The sequence below is a fragment of the Pleuronectes platessa genome, chromosome 7 (genome assembly GCF_947347685.1).
Source record: "Pleuronectes platessa chromosome 7, fPlePla1.1, whole genome shotgun sequence".
NCBI classification, from domain to species: domain Eukaryota; kingdom Metazoa; phylum Chordata; class Actinopteri; order Pleuronectiformes; family Pleuronectidae; genus Pleuronectes; species Pleuronectes platessa.
Genome location: NC_070632.1, coordinates 7752844 through 7765332, shown reverse-complemented (window position 1 = coordinate 7765332; position 12489 = coordinate 7752844). Strand labels below are relative to the sequence as shown.

The 12489-nt window shown below is 41.6% G+C and overlaps 1 protein-coding gene across 8 annotated transcripts in view; it reads right to left on the bottom strand.

Moving 5' to 3' along the window:
- LOC128445110 (receptor-type tyrosine-protein phosphatase eta) overlaps positions 1–12489 on the bottom strand; it is a 40108-nt gene that overhangs the window by 14137 nt on the left and 13482 nt on the right. For 2 of the 8 annotated variants that reach the window (XM_053427887.1, XM_053427888.1), the window contains exons 5-17: positions 12025–12285; positions 10999–11259; positions 9974–10234; positions 8601–8861; positions 7581–7841; positions 6561–6821; positions 5187–5447; positions 3772–4032; positions 2678–2935; positions 1727–1990; positions 1055–1318; positions 573–833; positions 218–481 (exon numbers count right to left, since the gene is read on the bottom strand). In XM_053427887.1, coding sequence (XP_053283862.1) covers positions 218–481; positions 573–833; positions 1055–1318; positions 1727–1990; positions 2678–2935; positions 3772–4032; positions 5187–5447; positions 6561–6821; positions 7581–7841; positions 8601–8861; positions 9974–10234; positions 10999–11259; positions 12025–12285 — 3399 coding nt within the window. The remainder of the gene's footprint in view (positions 1–217; positions 482–572; positions 834–1054; positions 1319–1726; positions 1991–2677; positions 2936–3771; positions 4033–5186; positions 5448–6560; positions 6822–7580; positions 7842–8600; positions 8862–9973; positions 10235–10998; positions 11260–12024; positions 12286–12489) is intronic. The other 6 variants (XM_053427889.1, XM_053427891.1, XM_053427892.1 and 3 more) reach the window with 6 other exon arrangements.

Sequence of the window (12489 nt, the reverse complement as noted above, 5' to 3'; positions counted from 1 at the left end):
ATATGTCTCTGTCATTCCTACTGTGAAGTAAATGAGGCAGCTGTGGCTCAGGAGATAGAGGCTTGTCCACTTAACAGTGGGACCGTTGTTCGAACCCAGTGTGTCCCCCATTCCTAATACTAAAGTGTGAATGGGTGAAGGCAAACCTGTACAAAAAAGCGCTTTGCATGGTCAAATCTTAAATATACATATATATATATATATATATCATACTCACAAGTTGCATTATGGATGTATTCAGATGATGCATTGAAGGGTCCACTACATGTGAAGACTCTGGCACTGTAAAGTGTCCCTGCATGCAGGCCCTCAAACAGAGAGGAGTTGCTGGTAGAGTTCAGCACTTCTTCTTTGAAAGTTGAAGACGTGCTGTTTAGATGAACCTTAAAATGTTCCACCTTCCCAGGAGGTTTGGTCCACGACACCAGGACTGAACTATTGGAGCCTTGACTGGAGAGACTGACTTGTACTGTCTCAGGTTCTGTTCATATATAGAGAAGGAGAGATTAAAGATAACCAAACACTTTGTCAATGTGAAATAAAGAACGAGAAGTGACAGGTGGGATTCTTACCAGTGTACTGTGAGGTGCAGTTTTCCTCTCCTTCAGTGCCATCCGCTGCAATGACGAAAACACAGAAGGTGCAGTTTGTCCCAGGTGTGAGCTCTGAGATCACAGCAGCTTCTTCTGGAACGGTTTGGTTTTGGGATCTGCAGCCTGTCGTCTCAACACGATACTTATATTCACTCTTGTAATTCTGAGGTTCACTCCAAACCAGACGTCCAGTGGTCGTGTTTAAGGTTCCAACCTTCAACCCAGTAATGCTATAAGGCCCTAAAAATAGAAAGAAAGCATTTGAAAACAGTAACTTATATCACCTCTAAGACTCTGAAATTAGCTGTGCTCATTTTTGTGCCCGCTAAAGGAAAGGAATAATGTTAATCTAAATAAGTTTAAATTTATTGAAATTTTCTTATTTTCCTTCCTAGGCAGATTTATGTACATTTACAGTCATAGACAGTATCTGTGAGAGAGTACTAATACCCAGTACACACGTGTGAAGTAGTAAACTGTCACAGGAGCTGCTGGAGTGCCATCAGTTGTCTGAGTCGTGACAGTGAAGCTGGTGTTGCTCCCTGATGAAAGTCCGGTGCTTGTGAATGTTGTGTTGAAAACTTGAACTTCAGGAAAAGAGGAGGAGTTTTGGGTCACAAGCACCACATATGATTGGCCAGTTTTGCTGTTCGGCTGCTCCCACACCAAGGTCACTGCATTTGTGGTGATTCCTGCCTGTCTCAGCCTGGTCACAGAGTCCGGTCCTGAGAAAATAAACCAGATGAGACACTGACGATATGCAAAATAAGTCTGTTTTCATGTGAAATTGTCTGAATGACACCTTCCACACATAAGGGGAAAACAAATAAGAACACAGGGTGTCAATATGCTGTCAATATTTGTTTTGTGCTCAAAATGTGACTTTGTACTTCATAACTTTGATTTGATATGATAAGACATATATGATAAGGATATTTAGGCTTAATATTTGTATAGCAGTTGGAAATAGAAAGGCCTCATCCATCTTTGTAGAAAATTGTAGGATCCTATGTTTTTGGAGATTCAAATCCATCGGCTGCCTTTGGATTTTTAGCTTTTTTCATAACACTATGGAAGAGCAAATGCATTCACATACTGTATGTATACACATATCAGAAACTTTGAAGACATACTTGTATAATTTGATGTGTTTTCCCCTGAAGACTTCACCTCTTCCACATATGTAAACACATAAAAGGTGTACAGATTTCCAGGCCTCAGATCGGAGAAGGTGTAAGACTCCGTCCCTGTTCGATTCTTCTGAACCTCTGTGGCATTCTGGAGCGCCATGACCACGTAGGAGTAGGAAGGCTTATAATCACTTTGTCTGAGCCACGTAAGTCGGATCGCGGTTGTGTTCACATCGCTCACCGTGAGGTTAGTCACTGCTTTGGGCACTGCGGCAAATACAGCAAAGGGTTATGTAATAAAAGAAATGCCACAGTATGATATGCAGTTTTTGTCGGTGCTTAGCATAAGTAATACGTTATGAAAAATACTATTACAGTACAAAATCAAGTAAATCACATCAAGAGAAAGAGACGTCTATCCTTTTGTGGCGCCCTGTTTCGAGGGACCTGAGGATTTTTTTATTGTACTTCACTATCCTCAGGTAGGGCAGATAATATGGTGACTAATGTTTGACAGTAGTAATGGTCAGATGCATAAACAATTGCATAAACAATTAACAAAAGGTTTATATATATTGTAAGGACATTTAGAGGTTTATTGATATGAATTAGTATTAAACAGGGCAACAATAACTGGAGAGTGGTCTCTATACACGGATAATTAATTGAAAATAAAGATAAATTAACTAACATTAAAATACCAGAAAAGTACTTTACATTCATAACCTCTTAAAAATGTCTTCATTCTTACATTTAGGTGCGTTAAAAACTATATTTACATGTACTGCTGATAGATTCAGCATCTTTTTAGTTTTAGATGTTGACAATGATTCACTTTTTTTTTTGCTGGAATAACTTTAACTGTTACAAACACGAGTTTTATCAAAATGAATCAGGAAACCGCAACTGTGTATGTTTAATCGGCAGATGTTGACGACAGGAAATGGAGCTTACTTGTGAATGAAGTGAAAGTGTAAGGGTCTCCTTGGGTCTTATTGTCTCCAGCTACAGCAACGACGGTTATGTTGTGGTTAGTACCAGAGGTCAGCTCTGACAACACAGCAAAGGTGTTTGTGACATTGGTCGTCAACAGCCTTCTACCATCGTGCAACTCCAACCTGTACAAGAACACCTGACCAGGAGGCGCAGGCCACCTTAGAGAGATGGAGGAGGTGTTTGAGGACACAGTAGGCGGCCCGATTATACCTGGCTCTAGTTGAGGAGAGGCAAGGAGAGTAGAGGAGAGGCAGGAAACAATTTTAAATTGAAGATAGATAGATTAAAAATCTATTAAAGGTTCAAGTGTGTAGAATTCAACCACATCAAGAAGTGAAGTTGAAGTTGAAAGAGAACCTGTGATCGTTTTCAGTTTAGATGATCACACATTAGTGAAAAAATAACTAGGATTATGTTGTATTCAATTTCAGCCAACAGATCCCTTTCAGCGAAATTGTACACACTGAACCTGTGTAAAATGAAATGATAGGAGCAGTGCAAACAAGACATATGTTGCAATCAATTTTAACGTCAAACTGCTTTCCTTGTGCAATTTTTGTTGGAAATGCTGACCCCCTGCATTTGTTAGAGGTGAAATATCCAGGACGTGGAAAAATATCTACATCCCTATTGTCAGTAAACCCGACTCGAAACAATGTCATTTACACATTTACAAAGTCCGCCAGCAGAGGTCGTGACGCTAGCGGATGTAGCAATATTAGCGGATGTAGTGATGCTAATGCGCACCCCTTGCTTGCCATTGGGCGTGCATTTGTGTGTGTGTGTTTCCTGTGTGTGCATGCAAGCTTGAAAACGGCAGCAGTGGAGGATATCAGAGGAATTTTAGGATATAAATTGGGTGTAAATGACCCCGAAAACTTTAATAGTGTTATGTGGACTTGAAACTCTTCGCCCCCCCTTCCGCTTAAGGGTGAGCAGATTATGAGTGAATTTTCATTTTTGGGTGAACCAGCCCTTTAATCCTGCTTGTGATCACTGCAAAGTCTTCTCCACCACTTGTCCTCAGCCAATGGCTCATAAACGCTACTTACTTGTGTATCGGACAACAGTGAAGCTCTGTCCACCAGTGTGGCCGTCATCTGCCACTGCAGTGACACTTATTTCATTCTTGACTCCAGCAGTCAGGTTAGTAATGTGAACATATGTTTCAGTCACATTTAAAGTCCCACTTAAACGTCCATCTGTCCAGTGTACTCTGTAGAGGGAGCTGTTTCCCACTGGTTCAATCCAGGTCAGAGACACCGTGGACGTGGTGACGTTCATGACTGTGAGGTTTCTGATTACTTCAGGCTCTGTTAGTGAATGAGCAGTGTTAGGGGGAAGAATTCAGGATTTAGACTATTGTTAGTCGTCATCAGTATAACACAATGTGACTTTGTGTTAGATACTGTATCTGCGTGTATTAATACCAAGCACACTCATCCAGAGTCATAAAAACAACCGTCAGACATGCTGGATCTCTAGCAAAGCTGTAGGTGTTATGCCGTCTAAAGTCTTTGCTGTAGATGTTCCGTTCAAGTGCAGAATAAAAGTAAAAATTCAGATTCAACCAGGTGAACATATCAGCCTCTGAATTTAAAGGAAAAGTTCACAGAAAAACAAAATGACATTCTTTATCCACTCACCACTATGCAGATGGAGGGCAGGGTGAAGAGTTTGAGTCCACAAACCAGTTTTGGAGTCTCAGAGGTAAACAGCGTTGCAGCCAGAACCAAATTAATTAAAGTAGCTGGTGACCACTTCTACAGACGTAATAAAACAACAGAAAAAAACATAACATACCTCCATACTGATCAGTATTTGTGAGAGGTGAGATATACAAGACGTAGGAATAATCCTAACATCCCAAGTTCCTGACAGCCCCGACTTGAAACAATGTTATTTACGCGTATTGTAGCCTAAAAGTCCTCTATCGCAATCGGTGATACTAGCTGATGTTGCAATGCTAGCGGATGTAGCGAAGCTAGCTGATGTAGCGATGCTAACACGCACCCCATTGCAAGCCATTGGGCGTGCCCTTGTGTGTGTTCAATTTGTGTGAGTGAACGTGAACACGGTTACATTGGAGAATATCGGACGAGTATTAAAACATTTAAATTGTGAAATTTTGGTCAAATTTGGATGTCGGGGCATAAGGACACTTGGATGACACCACAGGAGCAGTATGGAGAAACATGTTGTGGTTTTTCTTGTTTTTCTCCATTTGTAGAAGTGGTCACCATTTACTTCAATTGTATTTGATTTGGCTGCAAAGCTGTTTACGCTGAAACTTCAGACTTGGTTTTTGGACTCAAACTCTTCACCCACCCCTCCATCGACATAGTGGTGAGAGGATAATGAGTCAATTTTTATTTTTGTGTGAACTATCCCTTCAATCCTGCTTGTGATCACTACAAAGTCTTCTCCACCACGTGTCCTCAGCCAATGGCTCATAAACGCTACTTACTTGTGAATCGGACAACAGTGAAGCTCTGTCCACCAGTGTGGCCGTCATCTGCCACTGCAGTGACACTTATTTCATTCTTGACTCCAGCAGTCAGGTTAGTAATGTGAACATATGTTTCAGTCACATTTAAAGTCCCACTTAAACGTCCATCAGTCCAGTGTACTCTGTAGAGGGAGCTGTTTCCCACTGGTTCAATCCAGGTCAGAGACACCGTGGACGTGGTGACGTTCATGACTGTGAGGTTTCTGATTACTTCAGGCTCTGTTAGTGAATGAGCAGTGTTAGGGGGAAGAATTCAGGATTTAGACTATCGTTAGTCGTCATCAGTGTAACACAATGTGACTTTGTGTTAGATAGTGTATCTGTGGTGTATTAATATCAAGCACCCTTTTCCTCAGTAATAAAAACAACCGTGAGACATGCTGGATCTCTAGCAAAGCTGTAGGTGTTATGCCGTCTTAAGTCATTGCTGTAGATGTTCCGTTCAAGTGCAGAATAAAAGTACAAATTCATATTCAACCAAGGGAACATATCAGCTTGAATTTAAAGGCAAAGTTCACAGAAAAACAAAATGTCATTATTTATCTACTCACCACTATTCAGATGGAGGGCAGGGTGAAGTGTTTGAATCCACAAACCAGTTTTGGAGTCTCAGAGGTAAACAGCGTAGCAGCCAGAACCAAATTAATTAAAGTAGCTGGTGAACCCTTCTTCAGAAGTAATAAAACAACAGAAAAAAACATAACCTGCCTCCATACTGATCAGCATTTGTGAAGGTGAGAGTTCCAGGACGTAGGAATAATCCTAACATCCCAAGTGTCTGACAGCCCCGACTTGAAAGATGTCGCTTACACCGTGTTTTAAGCCTAAAAGTCCGCTAGCGGAAGTTGCAATGCTAGCTGATGTAGCGATGCTAACGTGCACCCCTTGCTTGCCCTTGGGCATGTGTGTTTCCAGTGTGTGCATGTGAACGTGAACAAGGTTGCAATGGAGGATACCGGAGGAGTTTTAGGATCATAATTCTGTGTAAATGACGATGTTTCAGTCCAATTTGAATTTCGGAACTTACGGACACTTGGATGACACCATAGGAGCAGTATGGAGGCACATTGTGATTTTCTTTCTGTTTATCTCCATTTGAAGTTGTGGTCACCATTAACTTCAATTGTATTGGATTAGGCTGCAAAGCTATTTTCACCTGAAACTCTAAAAGAAGTTTTTGGACTCAAACTCATCACCCACCCCTCCATCGACATAGTGGTGAGAGGATAATGAGTGAATTTTTATTTTTATGTGAACTATCCCTTTAATCCTGCTTGTCATCACTGCAAAGTCTTCTCCACCAGGTGTCCTCAGCTCATAAACGCTACTTACTTGTGTATCGGACAACAGTGAAGCTCTGTCCACCAGTGTGGCCGTCATCTGCCACTGCAGTGACACTTATTTCATTCTTGACTCCAGCAGTCAGGTTAGTAATGTGAACATATGTTTCAGTCACATTTAAAGTCCCACTTAAACGTCCATCTGTCCAGTGTACTCTGTAGAGGGAGCTGTTTCCCACTGGTTCAATCCAGGTCAGAGACACCGTGGACGTGGTGACGTTCATGACTGTGAAGTTTCTGATTACTTCAGGCTCTTTTAGTGAATGAGCAGAGGGGAAGAATTCAGGATTTAGACTATCGTTACTCGTCATCAGTATAACACAATGTGACTTTGTGTTAGATACTGTATCTGTGGTGTATTAATACCAAGCATACTCATCCAGAGTCATAAAAACCACTGTCAGACATGCTGGATCTCTAGCAAAGCTGTAGGTGTTATGCCGTCTAAAGTCATTGCTGTAGATGTTCCGTTCAAGTGCAGAATAAAAGTAAAAATTCAGATTCAACCAGGTGAACATATCAGCCTCTGAATTTAAAAGAAAAGTTCACAGAAATACAAAATGACATTCATTATCCACTCACCACTATGCAGATGGAGGGCAGGGTGAAGAGTTTGAGTCCATAAAAAACTTTTGGAGTCTCAGAGGTAAACAGCGTTGCAGCAAAAACCGAATTCAGTCAAATTTAAATGTCTGGGCTTAAGGACACTTGAATGACACCACAGGAACAGTATGGATATGTGTTGTGCTTTTCTCATTTTTTTTCCATTTGAAGAAGTGGTCACCATTTACCCCAATTGTATTTGATTTGTCTGCAAAACTGACTACCCCTGAAACTCCATAGGGGTTTTATGGACTCAAATACTTCAACCAGCCCTCCGTCTGCAGAGTGGGGATTTGAGAATGAGTGAATTTTTATTTTTGTGTGAACTATCCCTTTAATCCTGCTTGTGATCCCTGCAAAGTCTTCTCCACCACGTGTCCTCAGCCAATGGCTCATAAACGCTACTTACTTGTGTATCGGACAACAGTGAAGCTCTGTCCACCAGTGTGGCCGTCATCTGCCACTGCAGTGACACTTATTTCATTCTTGACTCCAGCAGTCAGGTTAGTAATGTGAACATATGTTTCAGTCACATTTAAAGTCCCACTTAAACGTCCATCTGTCCAGTGTACTCTGTAGAGGGAGCTGTTTCCCACTGGTTCAATCCAGGTCAGAGACACCGTGGACGTGGTGACGTTCATGACTGTGAGGTTTCTGATTACTTCAGGCTCTGTTAGTGAATGAGCAGAGGGGAAGAATTCAGGATTTAGACTATTGTAAGTCGTCATCAGTATAACACAATGTGACTTTGTGTTAGATACTGTATCTGCGGTGTATTAATACCAAGCACACTCATCCAGAGTCATAAAAACAACCGTGAGACATGCTGGATCTCTACCAAAGCTGTAGGTGTTATGCCGTCTAAAGTCATTGCTGTAGATGTTCCGTTCAAGTGCAGAATAAAAGTAAAAATACAGATTCAACAAAGTAAACATATCAGTGTTTGAATTTAAAGGCAAAGTTCACAGAAAAACAAAATCTCATTCATTATCCACTCACCACGATGCAGATGGAGGGCAGGGTGAAGAGTTTGAGTCCATAAAACACTTTTGGAGTCTCAGAGGTAAACAGCGTTGCAGCAAAAAACGAATTCAGTCAAATTTAAAGGTCGGGGCTTAAGGACACTTGAATGACACCACAGGAACAGTATGGATATGTGTTGTGCTTTTCTCAGTTTTTTTCCATTTGAAGAAGTGGTCACCATTTACCCCAATTGTATTTGATTTGTCTGCAAAACTGACTACCCCTGAAACTCCATAGGGGTTTTATGGACTCAAATACTTCAACCAGCCCTCCGTCTGCAGAGTGGGGATTTGAGAATGAGTTAATTTTCATTTTCGGGTTAACTATCCCTTTAATCCTGCTTGTGATCACTGCAAAGTCTTCTCCACCAGGTGTCCTTAGCAAACAGCTCATAAACGCTACTTACTTGTGTATCGGACAAAGGTGAAGCTCTGTCCACCAGTGTGGCCGTCACCTGCCACTGCAGTGACACTTATTTCATTCTTGACTCCAGCAGTCAGGTTAGTAATGTGAACATATGTTTCAGTCACATTTAAAGTCCCACTTAAACGTCCATCAGTCCAGTGTACTCTGTAGAGGGAGCTGTTTCCCACTGGTTCAATCCAGGTCAGAGACACCGTGGACGTGGTGACGTTCATGACTGTGAGGTTTCTGATTACTTCAGGCTCTGTTAGTGAATGAGCAGTGTTAGGGGGAAGAATTCAGGATTTAGACTATCGTTACTCGTCATCAGTATAACACAATGTGACTTTGTGTTAGATGCTGTATCTGCGGTGTATTAATACCAAGCACACTTATCCACAGTCATGAAAACAACCGTGAGACATGCTGGATCTCTAGCAAAGCTGTAGGTGTTATGCCGTCTAAAGTCATTGCTGTAGATGTTCCGTTCAAGTGCAGAATAAAAGTACAAATTCATATTCAACCAAGTAAACATATCAGCTTGAATTTAAAGGCAAAATTCAGAGAAAAACAAAATGTCATTATTTATCTACTCACCACTATTCAGATGGAGGGCAGGGTGAAGTGTTTGAATCCACAAACCAGTTTTGGAGTCTCAGAGGTAAACAGCGTAGCAGCCAGAACCAAATTAATTAAAGCAGCTGGTGAACCCTTCTTCAGAAGTAATAAAAAAAATAAAAAAACATAACCTGCCTCCATACTGATCAGCATTTGTGAAGGTGAGAGTTCCAGGACGTAGGAATAATCCTAACATCCCAAGTGTCTGACAGCCCCGACTTTAAAGAAGTCACTTACACCGTGTTTTAAGCCTAAAAGTCCGCTAGCGGAAGTTGCAATGCTAGCTGATGTAGCGATGCTAATGTGCACCCCTTGCTTGCCCTTGGGCATGTGTGTTTCCAGTGTGTGCGTGTGAACGTGAACAAGGTTGCAATGGAGGATACCGGAGGAGTTTTAGGATCATAATTCTGTGTAAATGACGATGTTTCAGTCCAATTTGAATTTCGGAACTTACGGACACTTGGATGACACCATAGGAGCAGTATGGAGGCACATTGTGATTTTCTTTCTGTTTATCTCCATTTGAAGTTGTGGTCACCATTAACTTCAATTGTATTGGATTAGGCTGCAAAGCTGTTTTCACCTGAAACTCTAAAAGAAGTTTTTGGACTCAAACTCATCACCCACCCCTCCATCGACATAGTGGTGAGAGGATAATGAGTGAATTTTTATTTTTATGTGAACTATCCCTTTAATCCTGCTTGTCATCACTGCAAAGTCTTCTCCACCAGGTGTCCTCAGCTCATAAACGCTACTTACTTGTGTATCGGACAACAGTGAAGCTCTGTCCACCAGTGTGGCTGTCATCTGCCACTGCAGTGACACTTATTTCATTCTTGACTCCAGCAGTCAGGTTAGTAATGTGAACATATGTTTCAGTCACATTTAAAGTCCCACTTAAACGTCCATCTGTCCAGTGTACTCTGTAGAGGGAGCTGTTTCCCACTGGTTCAATCCAGGTCAGAGACACCGTGGACGTGGTGACGTTCATGACTGTGAGGTTTCTGATTACTTCACTCTCTGTTAGTGAATGAGCAGTGTTAGGGGGAAGAATTCAGGATTTAGACTATCGTTACTCGTCATCAGTATAACACAATGTGACTTTGTGTTAGATACTGTATCTGTGGTGTATTAATACCAAGCATACTCATCCAGAGTCATAAAAACCACTGTCAGACATGCTGGATCTCTAGCAAAGCTGTAGGTGTTATGCCGTCTAAAGTCATTGCTGTAGATGTTCCGTTCAAGTGCAGAATAAAAGTAAAAATTCAGATTCAACCAGGTGAACATATCACCCTCTGAATTTAAAAGAAAAGTTCACAGAAATACAAAATGACATTCATTATCCACTCACCACTATGCAGATGGAGGGCAGGGTGAAGAGTTTGAGTCCATAAAAAACTTTTGGAGTCTCAGAGGTAAACAGCGTTGCAGCAAAAACCGAATTCAGTCAAATTTAAAGGTCGGGGCTTAAGGACACTTGAATGACACCACAGGAACAGTATGGATATGTGTTGTGCTTTTCTCAGTTTTTTTCCATTTGAAGACGTGGTCACCATTTACCCCAATTGTATTTGATTTGTCTGCAAAACTGACTACCCCTGAAACTCCATAGGGGTTTTATGGACTCAAATAGTTCAACCAGCCCTCCGTCTGCAGAGTGGGGATTTGAGAATGAGTGAATTTTTATTTTTGTGTGAACTATCCCTTTAATCCTGCTTGTGATCCCTGCAAAGTCTTCTCCACCACGTGTCCTCAGCCAATGGCTCATAAACGCTACTTACTTGTGTATCGGACAACAGTGAAGCTCTGTCCACCAGTGTGGCCGTCATCTGCCACTGCAGTGACACTTATTTCATTCTTGACTCCAGCAGTCAGGTTAGTAATGTGAACATATGTTTCAGTCACATTTAAAGTCCCACTTAAACGTCCATCAGTCCAGTGTACTCTGTAGAGGGAGCTGTTTCCCACTGGTTCAATCCAGGTCAGAGACACCGTGGACGTGGTGACGTTCATGACTGTGAGGTTTCTGATTACTTCAGGCTCTGTTAGTGAATGAGCAGTGTTAGGGGGAAGAATTCAGGATTAAGACTATCGTTACTCGTCATCAGTATAACACAATGTGACTTTGTGTTAGATACTGTATCTGCGGTGTATTAATACCAAGCAAACTCATCCAGAGTCATAAAAACAACCGTGAGACATGCTGGATCTCTAGCAAAGCTGTAGGTGTTATGCTGTCTAAAGTCATTGCTGTAGATGTTCCGTTCAAGTGCAGAATAAAAGTAAAAATACAGATTCAACAAAGTAAACATATCAGCGTTTGAATTTAAAGGCAAAGTTCACAGAAAAACAAAATCTCATTCATTATCCACTCACCACTATGCAGATGGAGGGCAGGGTGAAGAGTTTGAGTCCACAAACCAGTTTTGGAGTCTCAGAGGTAAACAGCGTTGCAGCAAAAACCCGAATTCAGTCAAATTTAAATGTCTGGGCTTAAGGACACTTGGATGACACCACAGGAACAGTATGGATATGTGTTGTGCTTTTCTCTGTTTTTTTCCATTTGAAGAAGTGGTCACCATTTACTTCAATTGTATTTGATTTGTCTGCAAGAATGTCTACCCCTGAAACTCCCAAAAAGTTTTATGCACTCAAATACTTCAACCAGCCCTCCGTCTGCATAGTGGGGATTGGATAATGAGTGAATTTTCATTTTCGGGTTAACTATCCCTTTAATCCTGCTTGTGATCACTGCAAAGTCTTCTCCACCAGGTGTCCTTAGCAAACAGCTCATAAACGCTACTTACTTGTGTATCGGACAAAGGTGAAGCTCTGTCCACCAGTATGGCCGTCATCTGCCACTGCAGTGACACTTATTTCATTCTTGACTCCAGCAGTCAGGTTAGTAATGTGAACATATGTTTCAGTCACATTTAAAGTCCCACTTAAACGTCCATCTGTCCAGTGTACTCTGTAGAGGGAGCTGTTTCCCACTGGTTCAATCCAGGTCAGAGACACCGTGGACGTGGTGACGTTCATGGCAGTGAGGTTTCTGATTACTTCAGGCTCTGTTAGTGAATGAGCAGAGGGGAAGAATTCAGGATTTAGACTATTGTAAGTCGTCATCAGTATAACACAATGTGACTTTGTGTTAGATACTGTATCTGCGGTGTATTAATACCAAGCACACTCATCCAGAGTCATAAAAACAACCGTGAGACATGCTGGATCTCTAGCAAAGCTGTAGGTGTTATGCTGTCTAAAGTCATTGC